At 32.3% G+C, this 20,166-nt stretch overlaps 2 protein-coding genes across 2 annotated transcripts; both read left to right on the top strand.

Moving 5' to 3' along the window:
* Nucleotides 1-1,107: 1,107 nt before the first annotated feature.
* LOC145741802 (sorting nexin-2-like) lies at nt 1,108-3,183 on the top strand. Its single transcript, XM_082559453.1, has one exon. It carries the CDS (start codon nt 1,143-1,145, stop codon nt 2,766-2,768), a length of 1,626 nt encoding a protein of 541 aa, XP_082415579.1. The 5' UTR covers nt 1,108-1,142; the 3' UTR covers nt 2,769-3,183.
* Nucleotides 3,184-5,319: 2,136 nt separating this feature from the next.
* Nucleotides 5,320-20,160, top strand: LOC145742570 (zonadhesin-like). The gene is made up of 45 exons (XM_082560347.1): nt 5,320-5,449; nt 5,517-5,641; nt 5,697-5,808; nt 6,234-6,349; nt 6,405-6,516; nt 6,940-7,055; nt 7,111-7,222; nt 7,647-7,762; nt 7,818-7,929; nt 8,353-8,468; nt 8,524-8,635; nt 9,060-9,175; nt 9,231-9,342; nt 9,767-9,882; nt 9,938-10,049; nt 10,474-10,589; nt 10,645-10,756; nt 11,181-11,296; nt 11,352-11,463; nt 11,888-12,003; nt 12,059-12,170; nt 12,595-12,710; nt 12,766-12,877; nt 13,303-13,418; nt 13,473-13,584; nt 14,009-14,124; nt 14,180-14,331; nt 14,407-14,512; nt 14,590-14,776; nt 16,040-16,146; nt 16,216-16,321; nt 16,417-16,526; nt 16,602-16,713; nt 16,999-17,108; nt 17,181-17,292; nt 17,494-17,606; nt 17,672-17,783; nt 18,073-18,182; nt 18,254-18,365; nt 18,655-18,764; nt 18,869-18,980; nt 19,193-19,305; nt 19,370-19,481; nt 19,769-19,878; nt 19,951-20,160. Exons 1-45 carry the CDS (start codon nt 5,356-5,358, stop codon nt 20,143-20,145), a joined length of 5,256 nt encoding a protein of 1,751 aa, XP_082416473.1. The 5' UTR covers nt 5,320-5,355; the 3' UTR covers nt 20,146-20,160.
* The last annotated feature ends 6 nt before the right edge of the window (nt 20,161-20,166 follow it).

Raw genomic sequence — 20,166 nt, forward strand, 5'->3', positions numbered from 1 at the left:
TATTTAATTGCTGGGTTTGGTGACCATGCCTTAAAATAATTAAAATCTTCATGTGAACATTAATACTTTTGGCATGTTTTAAATCATTAAATTGATTTTGTCATTTTTCCTGTCGCATTGTTGTAAAATTAATTGTATATCGTATTTATTCTTTACTTTTATCAATGCGCGAAAAACCAAAATAAAAAAAAAAAAAAATTTTGTTACAAAATCATAAAAATAATTTGTGCTCAATATCATAGCACCCTTGAGTTATGCTTAAAAGCAGAACGTACTCCAGCCGAACCCAAACCATTTGACAGGTTTTCTTAAATTACTTCGTTTTTTTTAAATTTTGGCATTTCTTAGATCCTTTATTAATGTTCAATCGTTAAGCTGCAGATTTTATTCTTTGACTCGAAGTAAGTAGTGTACGTGAGCTACTCAATGGCGCTACTCAAAGAGCCGGTCAAATGTAAGGCAGTTATTAATTAAATCAAAAGTAAAAAAAGGTTATAAACACACTTTTATTTAAATTTATAAATGTAGAATTTTGTTTGAAATGTATCACCAAAAAAACTACAAAAATATATTTCAAATTTTATATTCGTTTAATAATTAATTAACCGGTTGGTACCGGGCGAGTTCGTAGGTCGAACGTCAGCGAAACGGAACCACCAACATTTTTTTCTAGCCACTCAATTTAATTTTTTGAGGTTAAATCAGCAATTTTAACAGAATTTAACCAATAAATAAAATTATTTTCAATGTGTTACTTATTATGTTTGTCAGAATAGTGCAAAGTTTGAGAGTAAAGTAATTATAAACAATGTTTAAGAGATATTTTGGGTATACTAAAATCAAACTGCAAACGGAACGAACGATCAAACAATCAGACAATTGATTATTCAAACCATTTTGTTAGAAAACTGACGGATTGCCAAAATATTAGTTTTAAATAAACTGACAGAGAAATAAAATACTATAATTGATTTGACTACCGACCTAATCATATGCAGTTTAGCCCTCTGCATGTTACCAATAAGTTATAAAAGAAAGTGAATATAATATTTTATGATTTATTGTGATTCTAAAATACCTTTCTTTTTTATTTTTAAGGTCATTTAATTAAAGATTTGTAAATTTTTAATTTATCTGTCAAAATGAGTTCGGAACGAGAACCACCACAAGACGATTATTTGGATGAAGATGAAGATAACATGAAGGATACAACAGAGGAGATTGTTTTGGAGCCTCAGCAGGAAGTGGAGGACCCCCAACAGAAGGTGGAGGAGGAGCCTGAGGTAATTGATTTGACTCCTGATGACACACCAGAACCTGAACCAGAACCAATTGAGATTATAGAAAAGGAGGATACACCAAAAGAAGAGGAAGAAGTTAAACAAGAAGAAGAAAAAGTTAAGGAGCAAGTTAAGGAGCCTGAGCCTATTGCACTGGAAGACGATGAGGAAGAGCAAGAAGAGTTGTTTTCTCCTCCCAAAGAAGACCCAGCTTCCAACATGAAGTTTATGATCGCTGAAGAGAAAGATACAGCTCCCGAGGAAAGTATCTCAGCAAAGAAACCAATCGTTTTAAAGGAGGAACCAACTGCTTCTCCAATTGAAGAGGAGCGTGATCCGGATGAGATCGTCATCACTGTTTCAGATCCTCACAAAGTGGGTGAAGGAATGAATGCTTATATGTCATATCATGTAAAAACCAAAACAACCATTTCGACGTTCAAAAGACCAGAGTTGGTTGTGGATAGAAGATTCAGTGATTTTCTTGGTATTCATGAGAAATTGTTGGCTAAACATCGTCATGCCGGTTGCATCGTGCCTCCCGCTCCCGAGAAGAGTTTTGTCAACATGACAAGAGTAAAAATGTCGAAAAGCGATGAGGAAGCTGTGTCGATTGACTTTGTGGAAAAGAGAAGAGCATCATTAGAGCGTTACCTCAATCGGGTCGCTCTCCATCCAGCTCTGCTTAAGGACTCGGATTTTTGTGACTTTTTGGAGCAAGATGAGTTACCACAAGCGACCAACACAAGAGCACTTAGCGGAGCAGGGGTTATGAGACTTGTGAAGAATGTCGAGGGTGCTTTGAATAAGATCACAATCAAGATGACCGAAGAGGATAGTTGGTTTGAGGAGAAGCAACAACAGATCGATACCCTTGAACAACAGTTAAAGAAACTACACAGCGTCTTTGAGGGACTTGTCCATCATCGAAAAGAGTTGGCTGTAAATACAGCTTCGTTTGCAAAGAGCGCAGCGACACTTGGAAATGCCGAAGAGCATACAGCTCTTTCACGTGCCTTATCACAACTCTCTGATGCTCTAGAGAAAATTGAAAATGTTCAACAGGAACAAGCAAACAAAGATTACTATGGAATTTCAGAGCAACTTGGCGATTACGTTCGAATTATTCTGGAAATCAAGGAAGTGTTTATGGTACGAGTAAAGGCGTGGCAGAATTGGCAGAACGCAGAAACCTTGTTGCAGCGTAAAAAAGAGCAAGAAGTCAAAATGCGAAGCACTGGGAAAACTGACAAAATTGCCGAAATTGAGGCTGAAATTGCTGACCTGGAAAATCGTGTAGAAACAGCTAAAAAAGATTTCGACGAGCTCTCTGCTGCGATAAAGCAGGATATAAATCGATTCGAGAGATGCCGCATAAGTGAATTTCGACACTTGATTTTGTGCTTTTTGACCAATGTAATCAAAAGTCAAGAACAGATAATTAAAAACTGGGAGGGCTTTATGCCTGAGGCTAGAGCTATAGCTTAGGTCAAAATTAATTATTACACAATCATTTTAAAATTGATAGTTTCTAAAAAGTATACAGTTTTGCTTCAATGATTCGTTGTTCAGAATAAAATATCCTAAAGATAAATGCAAATTTTACTGTTTTGCGTGAAAAATTGTTTATTACTAATTACTTCAGTTAATTTTTTGTGTTTTGAATTTAGTTTTTGACATGTGCTTATGATTTAAGTTGATTTTAAATGTGCAATATTATTATTATATTCTGTCGCATTTTTGTATCGCAAACCGAAAATTTATATAAAAAAAACTATTGTTAGTGCATCTCATATTAAACATTGTATTTTTATTTTAAAATGTAATTGTGATATTATCAGAAAATAAGAATATAGTTAGTGCTATTGTTAAAATATTGAAAGTAAAGAAATTGTATTTTAAATTTTTCATGGACATTATTTTGAGTATTTTTTAAGGTATTTGATTTTGTCGTTTTTTTTTTTTTAAATGTTCCAAAAAAATATGATTTTCACATATTATTTTCTTCATATGTTATAATGAAGCAATCTATATATTACCTTTTAAGCCTAAAGTTGCAAAAAGTCGTTATTTGTATTATAACATTCCATTCCTATAATCAACACTATATTATTATTATCTAAAAAATGTATTATTTAAAAAAAAAAACAGTTTAAATTTTTGACTTTTGTTGATTTAAAATTGCCAACAATTTATTAAATTAACATTTTTTGTAAATTTAATTAACCTACTGAATATTTATATTTACTTATTTTTGTAGTCGACCTGTATTAATTTTAACACATGATTATTATACAATAATATTATGCTTTTTTTTCTTCTAGGTCTGTGTTTTAATAAAATTGGTTAAAAGTTAAATTTAACATTTGAAGAAGTAAATTAAATTAAAAAGGAATAATTTTATGGAACAAAAAAGTTATTTGTATTTAAAATTTATCTAATCTTAAGCATTAAGCTTTAGGTTTAAGTTTTTTTTTTGTATATATAGGCTATATATCTTTATTCTCGATGTGGAAATGTCGAATGTGCAACCTAAACATAGAGTAACTAATCCTACTCTAGTAACTAATGTTACTCCAACCCAGTCTTGAGTTGCCTTTAGCAGTTTGAGATATTTTAGATTATAATTGCCCGGTAATTATGTTGCTGATTAGATGCTGGCTCAGCAGGAGTTCATACCTTTTATAGCGCCTTACTTAAGGGCGCTACAGCATGAGAGCAGTGGGTATTGAACTCACGACCTCATGGTGGTGTTGCAAGTGTTCTTACCACTACACCACGCTGCCGGTTCAAGTAAAAGCTATTCATGCATTAAACTCTGTAACCGTCAAAGCACCTAATATGTTAATAAATAGATAATACCAACACAGCAAAAATACCTCTTTCAGCAAAGACAATTCAAGACTGGGCGGGGATAAAAACGTTACCTTACCTTAGAATAAGTAGATTTTTTTTATTAAATTTAAATAAATGCCAATTCTATGGTAATTAGGTGGGTTTGCTTTTAAAAATGTAAAAGCGAAGATGAAGTGATGTTGGTTTAATTTAATTGTTGAAAGTAAAGTCATGTTAAATACATAATAGTTTTAGGTTTCTTTTATTAGTTGTATGTAAATAAATCTACATCTTTTATGCTCATTTTTATGTATTCCCTGACAAAAGTGTACAGTAAAGATTGTATTTATTTAGTTGAAACATTTTGTTAATATGTTTTTGAGGGTAATTTGGTAAAATATTACATTGCATTTAGTACGAAAAAGCAGTAATATCGTGTTTAACATTATGTAAACATTAAAGTGTATATTATGGTAAAACTTAGTTAAAAAAGCTTTAAAAGTTTCAGGCAAAGTTGTACAAAAATGTGTTGTATTTAAAATGCACTGAATAATTGGTTGGAATTTTAGTGAACTATGTTCAATTATCTACGTATACAGGAAATCATATGACTTGAAAAAGGTGCTTTCCCTTATTACCACAAAGCCTGTGTTGTTATTTTCTAAACACAAACAATTCTTGTTAAATTTTATTTTATCAATTCGAACCTAATTTTTTTTTAATTATTAGTACAACTTCAGCATTTATGCATTAAGGTTATGTAAACATTATATCTTTGGTAATCATTACAGGTCTTGTGACTTTTTTGCAGGCATGTTTATTTAAGTCATTTCAGCAAAAAATGTAAGGTCATATAACAAAAAAAAATTGTAGGCCAAATTGTAACAGAAAAAATAAAACTGTTTTAAAAATCAGGACATTACGAATATCAATCTATTTATTTTGCAACTTAAGGTTAAACAAATTAAATATTTAATACAAACATTAAACTGATGAAATGTATTTGCTAAAAATCATTTTTGCTTTCTGTTTGAAACTAGATTTATAAGCTTGGTGTAACTTGAAATTGGTTGCTCAGTTTTTAAATTCTATGATAGTTTAGTTAGTGGCTATAATACAGTTATAATACATATAATACAGGTTATAATACAGTTGTACATTTTAAAATTTTATTAACATTGGAATTTATATTAACGATGTACTTTATTTAATATTTTAGTTTTTTGTCTCTGTTAAAAAAATGTTAGTTAAAACTGTTTTCTTTCTTTTTGCCTTGCAATTTGCAGTTGGAAATGTAGTTCTTAAACAACCCAGAAAAGAAATTTCATTTCAAGGTAAATAAATATATTAAATTTAAAAAAAAAATAAAAATTTATTTTTAAAAATTGGTTTTATTTACAGCTATACTAAACTCTTATGCAAGCATTGGCAATGTTATATGCCCAGATCAGAGGACAGAATGTCCAGATCAAACAACTTGTTGCAAGTTAACCACTGGTCAATATGGATGCTGTCCACAACCAAATGTAAGTTAAACTTGACTTTTACACTGGCCACTTTTAAACGAATGTGTTTTACCAGGCTGTATGCTGTAATGATCATTTTCATTGTTGTCCTGAAAACACCAAATGTGATGTCACAGCTGGAACTTGCACAAAACAAGATGAAGTTTTTCCAATGATGAAAAAATTTGGTAAGTTATATCATTAAAACATTTTAGAATGTGTTATAAACTTTGCCATATAAGGCACTGGACATCTTCTTACAAGTTTTGTTCGGCAGTGTGGTGTAGTGGTCTGAACACTTGGCATCACTACATTAGGTTCTGGGTTTGATCCCCACTGCTCTCATGATGTAGTGCCCTCAAATAAGGTGCTAGGACAGACATGAACTCCTGCTGAGCCAATACTTCATTAGCAGCTTAATTATCGGGCCATTATATATTTTATTATACGCCAAACTGTCAAAGACAACTTGAAACTGGGTCGGGGTAACAAATGTTACTCTATGTTAAGGCTGTGCAATCATCCTTTCTAAATTGCAAAAGATATAGTGGATTAAAAATTTAATGTTAAAATAAAACTTAAAAAATAAAGTTTAAATTTTCATGATTTTTAGCTGCCAAAGAAATAGTTGGCAATGTAAAGTGTCCAGATGGAAGGTCAGAATGTCCAGATGAAACAACTTGTTGCAAGTTATCCAATGATCAATATGGATGCTGTCCACAACCAAATGTAAGTTAAACTTGACTTTTACACTGACCACTTTTAAACAAATGTGTTTTACCAGGCTGTATGCTGTAGTGATCATGTTCATTGTTGTCCTGAAAACACCAAATGTGATCTTAGTGCTGGAACTTGCCTAAAACAAGATGAAGTTTTTCCAATGATGACAAAATTTGGTAAGTTATATCATTAAAACATTTTATATTGTCTTGAAGATTTTGCCATACCATAGTGGCGAAGGCACTGAACATCTTCTCACAAGTTTTGATTGGCATTGTGGTGTAGTGGTTGGAACACTTGGCCTTACAACATGAGGTCCTGGGTTTAATCACCACTGCTTTCATTCTGTATTACCCATAAGTTAGGTGCTGTTAACGGTATGAACTCCTGCTGAGCCAATACTTAATTAGCAGCTTAATTATCGGGCCATTTTATTCTATTAAATGACGAAGGCAACTGGAGACTGGGTCGGGGTAACGAATTTACACTTTGTTTAGGCTGTGCAATTAACCTTTCCAAATTGAAAAAGGTATATTAAGGTTGAACATTTCATGGTAAAATAAAACTAAAAAAAAAATTTAAATGTATATAATTTTTAGCTGCCAAAGAAATAGTTGGCAATGTAAAGTGTCCAGATGGAAGGTCAGAATGTCCAGATGAAACAACTTGTTGCAAGTTATCCAATGATCAATATGGATGCTGTCCACAACCAAATGTAAGTTAAACTCCACTTTTACACTGACCACTTTTAAACAAATGTGTTTTACCAGGCTGTATGCTGTAGTGATCATGTTCATTGTTGTCCTGAAAACACCAAATGTGATCTTAGTGCTGGAACTTGCCTAAAACAAGATGAAGTTTTTCCAATGATGACAAAATTTGGTAAGTTATATCATTAAAACATTTTATATTGTCTTGTAGATTTTGCCATACCATAGTGGCGAAGGCACTGAACAGCTTCTCACAAGTTTTGATTGGCATTGTGGTGTAGTGGTTGGAACACTTGGCCTTACAACATGAGGTCCTGGGTTTAATCACCACTGCTTTCATTTTGTATTACCCATAAGTTAGGTGCTATTAACGGTATGAACTCCTGCTGAGCCAATACTTAATTAACAGCTTAATTATCGGGCCATTTTATTCTATTAAATGACGAAGGCAAGTGGAGACTGGGTCGGGGTAACGAATATTACACTTTGTTTAGGCTGTGCAATTAACCTTTCCAAATTGAAAAAGGTATATTAAGGTTGAACATTTCATGGTAAAATAAAACTAAAAAAAAAATTTAAATGTATATAATTTTTAGCTGCCAAAGAAATAGTTGGCAATGTAAAGTGTCCAGATGGAAGGTCAGAATGTCCAGATCAAACAACTTGTTGCAAGTTATCCAATGATCAATATGGATGCTGTCCACAACCAAATGTAAGTTAAACTTGACTTTTACACTGACCACTTTTAAACAAATGTGTTTTACCAGGCTGTATGCTGTAGTGATCATGTTCATTGTTGTCCTGAAAACACCAAATGTGATCTTAGTGCTGGAACTTGCCTAAAACAAGATGAAGTTTTTCCAATGATGACAAAATTTGGTAAGTTATATCATTAAAACATTTTATATTGTCTTGTAGATTTTGCCATACCATAGTGGCGAAGGCACTGAACATCTTCTCACAAGTTTTGATTGGCATTGTGGTGTAGTGGTTGGAACACTTGGCCTTACAACATGAGGTCCTGGGTTTAATCACCACTGCTTTCATTCTGTATTACCCATAAGTTAGGTGCTATTAACGGTATGAACTCCTGCTGAGCCAATACTTAATTAGCAGCTTAATTATCGGGCCATTTTATTCTATTAAATGACGAAGGCAACTGGAGACTGGGTCGGGGTAACGAATATTACACTTTGTTTAGGCTGTGTAATTAACCTTTCTAAATTGAAAAAGGTATATTAAGGTTGAACATTTCATGGTAAAATAAAACTAAAAAAAAATTTAAATGTATATAATTTTTAGCTGCCAAAGAAATAGTTGGCAATGTAAAGTGTCCAGATGGAAGGTCAGAATGTCCAGATCAAACAACTTGTTGCAAGTTATCCAATGATCAATATGGATGCTGTCCACAACCAAATGTAAGTTAAACTTGACTTTTACACTGACCACTTTTAAACAAATGTGTTTTACCAGGCTGTATGCTGTAGTGATCATGTTCATTGTTGTCCTGAAAACACCAAATGTGATCTTAGTGCTGGAACTTGCCTAAAACAAGATGAAGTTTTTCCAATGATGACAAAATTTGGTAAGTTATATCATTAAAACATTTTATATTGTCTTGAAGATTTTGCCATACCATAGTGGCGAAGGCACTGAACATCTTCTCACAAGTTTTGATTGGCATTGTGGTGTAGTGGTTGGAACACTTGGCCTTACAACATGAGGTCCTGGGTTTAATCACCACTGCTTTCATTCTGTATTACCCATAAGTTAGGTGCTGTTAACGGTATGAACTCCTGCTGAGCCAATACTTAATTAGCAGCTTAATTATCGGGCCATTTTATTCTATTAAATGACGAAGGCAAGTGGAGACTGGGTCAGGGTAACGAATATTACACTTTGTTTAGGCTGTGCAATTAACCTTTCCAAATTGAAAAAGGTATATTAAGGTTGAACATTTCATGGTAAAATAAAACTAAAAAAAAAATTTAAATTTATATAATTTTTAGCTGCCAAAGAAATAGTTGGCAATGTAAAGTGTCCAGATGGAAGGTCAGAATGTCCAGATCAAACAACTTGTTGCAAGTTATCCAATGATCAATATGGATGCTGTCCACAACCAAATGTAAGTTAAACTTGACTTTTACACTGACCACTTTTAAACAAATGTGTTTTACCAGGCTGTATGCTGTAGTGATCATGTTCATTGTTGTCCTGAAAACACCAAATGTGATCTTAGTGCTGGAACTTGCCTAAAACAAGATGAAGTTTTTCCAATGATGACAAAATTTGGTAAGTTATATCATTAAAACATTTTATATTGTCTTGAAGATTTTGCCATACCATAGTGGCGAAGGCACTGAACATCTTCTCACAAGTTTTGATTGGCATTGTGGTGTAGTGGTTGGAACACTTGGCCTTACAACATGAGGTCCTGGGTTTAATCACCACTGCTTTCATTCTGTATTACCCATAAGTTAGGTGCTGTTAACGGTATGAACTCCTGCTGAGCCAATACTTAATTAGCAGCTTAATTATCGGGCCATTTTATTCTATTAAATGACGAAGGCAAGTGGAGACTGGGTCAGGGTAACGAATATTACACTTTGTTTAGGCTGTGCAATTAACCTTTCCAAATTGAAAAAGGTATATTAAGGTTGAACATTTCATGGTAAAATAAAACTAAAAAAAAAATTTAAATTTATATAATTTTTAGCTGCCAAAGAAATAGTTGGCAATGTAAAGTGTCCAGATGGAAGGTCAGAATGTCCAGATCAAACAACTTGTTGCAAGTTATCCAATGATCAATATGGATGCTGTCCACAACCAAATGTAAGTTAAACTTGACTTTTACACTGACCACTTTTAAACAAATGTGTTTTACCAGGCTGTATGCTGTAGTGATCATGTTCATTGTTGTCCTGAAAACACCAAATGTGATCTTAGTGCTGGAACTTGCCTAAAACAAGATGAAGTTTTTCCAATGATGACAAAATTTGGTAAGTTATATCATTAAAACATTTTATATTGTCTTGAAGATTTTGCCATACCATAGTGGCGAAGGCACTGAACATCTTCTCACAAGTTTTGATTGGCATTGTGGTGTAGTGGTTGGAACACTTGGCCTTACATCATGAGGTCCTGGGTTTAATCACCACTGCTTTCATTCTGTATTACCCATAAGTTAGGTGCTATTAACGGTATGAACTCCTGCTGAGCCAATACTTAATTAGCAGCTTAATTATCGGGCCATTTTATTCTATTAAATGACGAAGGCAACTGGAGACTGGGTCGGGGTAACGAATATTACACTTTGTTTAGGCTGTGCAATTAACCTTTCCAAATTGAAAAAGGTATATTAAGGTTGAACATTTCATGGTAAAATAAAACTAAAAAAAAAATTTAAATGTATATAATTTTTAGCTGCCAAAGAAATAGTTGGCAATGTAAAGTGTCCAGATGGAAGGTCAGAATGTCCAGATGAAACAACTTGTTGCAAGTTATCCAATGATCAATATGGATGCTGTCCACAACCAAATGTAAGTTAAACTTGACTTTTACACTGACCACTTTTAAACAAATGTGTTTTACCAGGCTGTATGCTGTAGTGATCATGTTCATTGTTGTCCTGAAAACACCAAATGTGATCTTAGTGCTGGAACTTGCCTAAAACAAGATGAAGTTTTTCAAATGATGAAAAAATTTGGTAAGTTATATCATTAAAACGTTTTATATTGTCTTGAAGATTTTGCCATACCATAGTGGCGAAGGCACTGAACATCTTCTCACAAGTTTTGATTGGCATTGTGGTGTAGTGGTTGGAACACTTGGCCTTACAACATGAGGTCCTGGGTTTAATCACCACTGCTTTCATTCTGTATTACCCATAAGTTAGGTGCTATTAACGGTATGAACTCCTGCTGAGCCAATACTTAATTAGCAGCTTAATTATCGGGCCATTTTATTCTATTAAATGACGAAAGCATCTGGAGACTGGGTCGGGGTAACGAATATTACACTTTGTTTAGGCTGTGCAATTAACCTTTCCAAATTGAAAAAGGTATATTAAGGTTGAACATTTCATGGTAAAATAAAACTAAAAAAAAAATTTAAATGTATATAATTTTTAGCTGCCAAAGAAATAGTTGGCAATGTAAAGTGTCCAGATGGAAGGTCAGAATGTCCAGATGAAACAACTTGTTGCAAGTTATCCAATGATCAATATGGATGCTGTCCACAACCAAATGTAGGTTAAACTTGACTTTTACACTGACCACTTTTAAACAAATGTGTTTTACCAGGCTGTATGCTGTAGTGATCATGTTCATTGTTGTCCTGAAAACACCAAATGTGATCTTAGTGCTGGAACTTGCCTAAAACAAGATGAAGTTTTTCCAATGATGACAAAATTTGGTAAGTTATATCATTAAAACATTTTATATTGTCTTGAAGATTTTGCCATACCATAGTGGCGAAGGCACTGAACATCTTCTCACAAGTTTTGATTGGCATTGTGGTGTAGTGGTTGGAACACTTGGCCTTACAACATGAGGTCCTGGGTTTAATCACCACTGCTTTCATTCTGTATTACCCATAAGTTAGGTGCTATTAACGGTATGAACTCCTGCTGAGCCAATACTTAATTAGCAGCTTAATTATCGGGCCATTTTATTCTATTAAATGACGAAGGCAACTGGAGACTGGGTCGGGGTAACGAATATTACACTTTGTTTAGGCTGTGCAATTAACCTTTCCAAATTGAAAAAGGTATATTAAGGTTGAACATTTCACGGTAAAATAAAACTAAAAAAAAAATTTAAATGTATATAATTTTTAGCTGCCAAAGAAATAGTTGGCAATGTAAAGTGTCCAGATGGAAGGTCAGAATGTCCAGATGAAACAACTTGTTGCAAGTTATCCAATGATCAATATGGATGCTGTCCACAACCAAATGTAAGTTAAACTCCACTTTTACACTGACCACTTTTAAACAAATGTGTTTTACCAGGCTGTATGCTGTAGTGATCATGTTCATTGTTGTCCTGAAAACACCAAATGTGATCTTAGTGCTGGAACTTGCCTAAAACAAGATGAAGTTTTTCCAATGATGAAAAAATTTGGTAAGTTATATCATTAAAACGTTTTATATTGTCTTGAAGATTTTGCCATACCATAGTGGCGAAGGCACTGAACATCTTCTCACAAGTTTTGATTGGCATTGTGGTGTAGTGGTTGGAACACTTGGCCTTACAACATGAGGTCCTGGGTTTAATCACCACTGCTTTCATTCTGTATTACCCATAAGTTAGGTGCTATTAACGGTATGAACTCCTGCTGAGCCAATACTTAATTAGCAGCTTAATTATCGGGCCATTTTATTCTATTAAATGACGAAAGCATCTGGAGACTGGGTCGGGGTAACGAATATTACACTTTGTTTAGGCTGTGCAATTAACCTTTCCAAATTGAAAAAGGTATATTAAGGTTGAACATTTCATGGTAAAATAAAACTAAAAAAAAAATTTAAATGTATATAATTTTTAGCTGCCAAAGAAATAGTTGGCAATGTAAAGTGTCCAGATGGAAGGTCAGAATGTCCAGATGAAACAACTTGTTGCAAGTTATCCAATGATCAATATGGATGCTGTCCACAACCAAATGTAGGTTAAACTTGACTTTTACACTGACCACTTTTAAACAAATGTGTTTTACCAGGCTGTATGCTGTAGTGATCATGTTCATTGTTGTCCTGAAAACACCAAATGTGATCTTAGTGCTGGAACTTGCCTAAAACAAGATGAAGTTTTTCCAATGATGACAAAATTTGGTAAGTTATATCATTAAAACATTTTAGAATGTGTTATAAACTTTGCCATATAAGGCACTGAACATCTTCTTACAAGTTTTGTTCGGCAGTGTGGTGTAGTTGTCTGAACACTTGGCATCACTACATTAGGTTCTGGGTTTGATCCCCACTGCTCTCATGATGTAGTGCCCTCAAATAAGGTGCTAGGAATGACATGAACTCCTGCTGAGCCAATACTTAATTAGCAGCTTAATTATCGGGCCATTATATATTTTATTATACGCCAAACTGTCAAAGACAACTTGAAACTGGGTCGGGGTAACAAATATTACTCTATGTTAAGGCTGTGCAATCATCCTTTCTAAATTGCAAAAGATATAGTGGATTAAAAATTTAATGTTAAAATAAAACTTAAAAAATAAAGTTTAAATTTTCATGATTTTTAGCTGCCAAAGAAATAGTTGGCAATGTAAAGTGTCCAGATGGAAGGTCAGAATGTCCAGATGAAACAACTTGTTGCAAGTTATCCAATGATCAATATGGATGCTGTCCACAACCAAATGTAAGTTAAACTTGACTTTTCACTGACCACTTTTAAACAAATGTGTTTTACCAGGCTGTATGCTGTAGTGATCATGTTCATTGTTGTCCTGAAAACACCAAATGTGATCTTAGTGCTGGAACTTGCCTAAAACAAGATGAAGTTTTTCCAATGATGACAAAATTTGGTAAGTTATATCATTAAAACATTTTATATTGTCTTGTAGATTTTGCCATACCATAGTGGCGAAGGCACTGAACATCTTCTCACAAGTTTTGATTGGCATTGTGGTGTAGTGGTTGGAACACTTGGCCTTACAACATGAGGTCCTGGGTTTAATCACCACTGCTTTCATTCTGTATTACCCATAAGTTAGGTGCTGTTAACGGTATGAACTCCTGCTGAGCCAATACTTAATTAGCAGCTTAATTATCGGGCCATTTTATTCTATTAAATGACGAAGGCAACTGGAGACTGGGTCGGGGTAACGAATATTACACTTTGTTTAGGCTGTGCAATTAACCTTTCCAAATTGAAAAAGGTATATTAAGGTTGAACATTTCATGGTAAAATGAAACTAAAAAAAAAATTTAAATGTATATAATTTTTAGCTGCCAAAGAAATAGTTGGCAATGTAAAGTGTCCAGATGGAAGGTCAGAATGTCCAGATGAAACAACTTGTTGCAAGTTATCCAATGATCAATATGGATGCTGTCCACAACCAAATGTAAGTTAAACTTGACTTTTACACTGACCACTTTTAAACAAATGTGTTTTACCAGGCTGTATGCTGTAGTGATCATGTTCATTGTTGTCCTGAAAACACCAAATGTGATCTTAGTGCTGGAACTTGCCTAAAACAAGATGAAGTTTTTCCAATGATGGAAAAATTTGAAGCAGTAAATGTTGATAATATGTTATCAGTTGAAACAAGGTAAAAACAAAACAGTTTTAAGTACATCAATAGCATTTTTATATTTTTCATTTTAAATATTTTTTACTTGCATAGCATTGAAGAAAAATGTACAATGTGCCCTGATGGCTCTGAATGTCCAAGTTATTATAGTTGCTGTCCTCTTAAAGCAAAGGGTTATGGCTGTTGCCCATATCCATCAGTGAGTCTTAGAATAAATTATTATTATTCTGTATGTTAAAATGAATAATTTTTTGAATGCTTTAATTTTACTTTTAGGCCGTTTGTTGCTCTGATCATTCACATTGTTGTCAACACAACACAATCTGTGACCTTCAAAAAGGAGTTTGTAGGTCACCTTCCAACCGTGAAGAGCCCTTGTCTGTAATGTTAGCAGCCAGACAACCTCGTGCCAATAAAATTATCTTTGAGGCAGATTCTGTAGAAGTAGATTTTGACCAAAATGGTTTCTTATAAAGAAAAAAAGTGCTAGAAAATGTGTGTGCTAAAAAAAAAGTGCTAGAAAATGTTAATTATGATATGATTGTTTTGAAATTTAATAATGAAATTACTTAGTCTTTTGTTATTTGAAACTGTTTATTATGTGCAAATATATACTGTTGTATTGAATTAAAAGTTCATTTATAAAATAAATATGCTAATTTAAAATTATTATGTTAACTTTAATTTAATTCTCATATCCAAAAGTTACAAAAAAATTATATAAATAAACTTTACTTTAAGTATGCAATTGATTTAAATTTTTTTTGATATATTTGAAATCTTGTTTATTATTATTTTTCTGATTCTGTAATTTTCGTGGAAAATTCTAAATAATATTATAAAAAAACAATTTGTTATAATTGTCTTCTGATTAAAAGTTGGACTTCCGGGCTTTCTACGTATAACAGTTCCATCCATCAATAACTTATAACAGCATAATGTCTTTAGATATTAATCGAAGAGGTAATCTTTCTGTCTATAAATCATTATCAAAAAACTGTAGCTGGTGGTTAAAAAATAAATTCAGTTATACTAAGCTGGTGTTTTTGTTGCAATTAAAAAGCATTTTAGTCCCATTTCTGAGGTTCATTTTAAGGTAGGTGTGATATTAGGTGCTTTTTATTGAGTTGATTTAATTCTGAGTAGTAATTATTGTATGAATTAGGTAAAATAAAAGCTGCAAAAATCCCATTCGTGGTTGTTTCAAACATGATTATTGAAGATTTATAGTTAAGTTACCGACATATCTGTCTGCATCACATATGATGCAAAGCACGACGCAAACATTAACGTGATTGCAACAGGAACATCATATTTCCTTTGAATGTTTTGATCAAGTAATTGATTTCTAATCAGGCTATACATTTGCTGCATTGAGTTTATTTTCAGCAATAAAATTTTTTGTCTTTGTTGTGGGCGAAATATTAGACTGTTATCATAGCAAGACATTTACAAAATTAGTTTAATTGGTTAACCTAAGTAAATTAGACACATTAATTTGCAAGCATTTATCATAAAACTTGTTGTATAGTCTGATACTTACAGTTTTTTAAATTAGATTTTGCTGGTACAAAGGTACTGATTAGGTAGTAAAAATGATTTTTAAAGTTGTAGTTCTGTTTGTAAGTTTGCAACTTGTCTATGGAATGGAAAAGGACACAATGATAGAAGGTTAGATTAATAAATACAAGTGTTTTATATTTTACTAACAACAACTTTTTTACAGGCTCTTTGAAAAGAGTTATTTGTCCAGGTGGTCGCGCAACTTGTCCTGAAGGAGATACATGTTGTAGACTACAAAGTGGTGAATGGGGATGCTGTCCACTACCAAACGTAGGATTCAAAACCACATTTTAAAACTTTTAAAACTGTTTTTTATTTACTTTGAATATTAATTTTTAGGCTGTATGCTGCAGTGATAACCAGCATTGTTGCCCATCAGACTTTACTTGCACTTCAATAGGTTGCTCAGATGGCTTTAAACTTATTCCTTTTCAGACAAAAATTGGTAAGTACGGCATACTTGATAAATTAGTTAATACATTTAAAAATAATCACTTAAAAACATGAAATTAGATAGTCCGAAACTAATATTTTTTACAGAATCTGTTCCTGTAAAAGAAGTTAGATGTGATGCTTCACATTATTGTCCAGATGGAAATACATGTTGTAGATTAGGAACCGGTGAATGGGGATGCTGTCCAGTACCAAACGTAAGATTCAATGCCAGATTTTTTAACTTGTTTAAAAATTAAAATTTTTGTTTTTTTAAACAAAAATATTTTTAGGCTATATGTTGTGACGATCATAGACATTGTTGCCCATCAGGTTATACTTGTAATACTGGAACTGGGGAATGTGAAAATGGCATTAAAAGTATTCCATTTATGGAAAAAACTAGTAAGTCCTAATCAAAGCCAAATTTACTGTTTTCGTATTTTAAGTATACTTTATAAAAAAAATTATTAAGTTTGTTTATATTTTTTATTGTTTAGGTAAAGCGAGAGTTTTGTTTATCGAAATTGTTTATCAAAGTTTTTTTATAAACATTACCTCTTGGGGCCTATTGTTTGTTTCCAACTACTTTCATTCTTTATCGGTCCTATAATTTACTTTCTCTCTTTTTATTAATAATTTTTACTCCTTGTTTTAATCAAATAAATAAATATATTAAATTGTATTTAGAATCTTCTCGAGTGGAAGAAGTTAGATGTGATGCTTCTCATTATTGTCCAGATGGAACTACATGTTGTAGATTAGGAAGCGGTCAATGGGGATGCTGTCCCGTGCCAAACGTAGGATTCAAAAACAGATTTACTCACTTGAATAACATTAGAATTTTTGTTATTCTGTGTTTTTATTTTTAGGCTATATGTTGTGACGATTATAAACATTGCTGTCCATCAGGTTATACTTGTAATACTGGAACTGGAGAATGTGAAAATGGAGTTAAACGAATTCCTTTTTTAAAAAAAAATGGTAGTCCTAAAATCTTTACAATTTATGATTTTATTCATTATAGTCGTTTCTTGCAAAAATATTTGTATTTTACTGGTTAAATTGTTACTTTATTTTAAGTTAAGCAATAAGTTTAACAATATTATATTATACTTTTTTAAGTTTTCCTTGCTAACTAGAAAAGTAACTTTTTTTAACTTTTTTATTTGAAAATCCACGTAGATTCTTTACTTGTGAAGCGAGTTATCTGTCCTCATAGTCAATCATATTGCTCTGATGGAGAAACATGTTGTAGGTTGCCAAGTGGAAAATATGGGTGCTGTCCCTTTCCAAATGTAAGCTTACATAAATTTATATTTAACATTTTGCTTAATTTTAATGTTTAAATATTTATTTTCAGGCTGTGTGTTGCAGTGATGGCAGCAGTTGTTGCCCATCAGGTTATACTTGTAATAGTCAAACAGGAGCTTGTGAAAATGGCATTAAAAGTATTCCATTTATGAAAAAAACTGGTAAGCTTTAATCAAAGCTAAATGGGCTGTTTTTTGATATTTTAAAGATACTCAATATAATATTGGTAAATTCATTTCTAGTTTTAATTACTTATATAAAGCAGAGGTTATGTTTATGACCATTTTTGTGTTTTTTGACCATTACCAAGCTAGGTTTTGGTATGATTTCAACTAACTTCTATTTTAATACACTTAAGTTGATCATTATGGATACTTACTTTTGTTAATTTAAAAAAAATATATTTTACTTTTTTTAATTAATGTGATTAATACAAAAAATTGTATTTAGAATCTTATCCACTAAAAGTAGTTAGATGTGATGCTTCACATTATTGTCCAGACGGAACTACATGTTGTAGATTAGGAAGCGGTGAATGGGGATGCTGTCCAGTACCAAATGTAGGATTCAATAACAGATTTTGCAACTTGTTTACTATTGCAATTTTTCAACTTAGATTATTAATTTTTAGGCTATATGTTGTGACGATCATAGACATTGCTGTCCATCAGGTTATACTTGTAATACTGGAACTGGGGAATGTGAAAATGGCATTAAAAGTATTCCATTTATGGAAAAAACTAGTAAGTCCTAATCAAAGCCAAATTTACTGTTTTCGTATTTTAAGTGTACTTTATAAAAGAAATTATTAAGTTTGTTTATATTTTTTATTGTTTAAGTAAAGTTAGAGTTTTGCTTATCGAAATTGTTTATCAAAGTTTTTTTATAAATATTACCTTTTAGTCTTGGGGTCTATTATTTGTTTCCAACTGCTTTCATTCTTAAGCGGTCCCATGACTTACTTTCTCTCTTTTGAATAATAATTTTTACTCATTTTTTAATTTAATAAATAAATATATAAAATGTATTTAGAATCTTTTCAAATGGAAGAAGTTAGATGTGATGTTTCTCATTATTGTCCAGATGGAACTACATGTTGTAGATTAGGAAGCGGTGAATGGGGATGCTGTCCAGTACCAAATGTAAGATTTAAACAGTTTTTACTACTTGTTTGATTTTTTTTAAACAGTTTTTACTACTTGTTTGATTTTTCAATTTTCATTTATTTGAGACTTTATTTTTTTAGGCTGTTTGTTGTGACGATTATGCACATTGCTGTCCATCAGGTTATAGTTGCAATGTTGGAACTGGGGAATGTACAAAAGGAGTTAAACGTATTCCCTTTTTGAAAAAAACTGGTAGGCCTAACAATTATTTACAATTTATGATTTTTTACATTATGGTCGTTTCTTGCAAAAATTTTTGTAGTTTACTCGTTAAATTCTTACTTTTTTGAGTTAAGCAACACGTTTTACAATATAATATTGCACTTTTCTGTAAACTGCGATAAGGTCTTCCTTGCTAACTAGAAAGTAACTTTGTTTTACCTTTTTGTTAAAAATTCACGTAGATTCTTTTCTTGTAAAACGAGTTATCTGTCCTCATAGTCAATCATATTGCTCTGATGGAGAAACATGTTGTAGGTTGCCAAGTGGCAAATATGGATGCTGTCCATTTCCAAATGTAAGCTTACATAAATCATTATTTAACATTTTGCTTACTATTAATGTTAAATATTTATTTTTAGGCTGTGTGTTGCAGTGATGGCAGCAGTTGTTGTCCATCAGGTTATACTTGTAATAGTCAAACAGGAGCTTGTGAAAATGGCATTAAAAGTATTCCATTTATGAAAAAAACTGGTAAGCTTTAATCAAAGCTAAATGTGCTGTTTTTTGATATTTTAAAGATACTCAATATAATATTGGTAAATTCATTTCTAGTTTTAATTACTTATATAAAGCAGAGGTTATGTTTATGACCATTCTTGTGTTTTTTGACCATTACCAAGCTAGGTTTTGGTTTGATTTCAACTAACTTCTATTTTAATATACTTGAGTTGATCATTATGGATACTTACTTTTGTTAATTTAAAAAAAAAATTTACCTTTTTTAATTAATTTGATTAATACATGAAAAGTGTATTCAGAATCTTATCCACTAAAAGAAGTTCGATGTGATGCTTCACATTATTGTCCAGACGGAACTACATGTTGTAGATTAGGAAGCGGTGAATGGGGATGCTGTCCAGTACCAAACGTAGGATTCAATAACAGATTTATTCACTTGAATAACATTAGAATTTTTGTTATTCTGTGTTTTTATTTTTAGGCTATATGTTGTGACGATCATAGACATTGCTGTCCATCAGGTTATACTTGTAATACTGGAACTGGGGAATGTGTAAATGGAATTAAACGAATTCCTTTTTTGAAAAAGGTTAAGACCATGAACCCACGCTACAAAGAAGTTCGATTTGATGTTAAAATAGACGAAGAGGAAAAGTTGCAATTCGATATCTTGTAAATTGATAACTTAGAAATGCAT

The sequence above is a fragment of the Corella eumyota genome, chromosome 2, assembly GCF_963082875.1.
Source record: "Corella eumyota chromosome 2, kaCorEumy4.1, whole genome shotgun sequence".
Classification (NCBI taxonomy): domain Eukaryota; kingdom Metazoa; phylum Chordata; class Ascidiacea; order Phlebobranchia; family Corellidae; genus Corella; species Corella eumyota.

Bases quoted from the DNA above. Each gene is read 5' to 3' on its own strand.
- LOC145741802 (XM_082559453.1), top strand. From the start codon at position 1,143: ATGAGTTCGGAACGAGAACCACCACAAGACGATTATTTGGATGAAGAT.
- LOC145742570 (XM_082560347.1), top strand. From the start codon at position 5,356: ATGTTAGTTAAAACTGTTTTCTTTCTTTTTGCCTTGCAATTTGCAGTT. The intron at 17,109-17,180 runs GTAGGATTCAAA...TTTTATTTTTAG, and splicing joins GATGCTGTCCCGTGCCAAAC to GCTATATGTTGTGACGATTA. The intron at 19,879-19,950 runs GTAGGATTCAAT...TTTTATTTTTAG, and splicing joins GATGCTGTCCAGTACCAAAC to GCTATATGTTGTGACGATCA.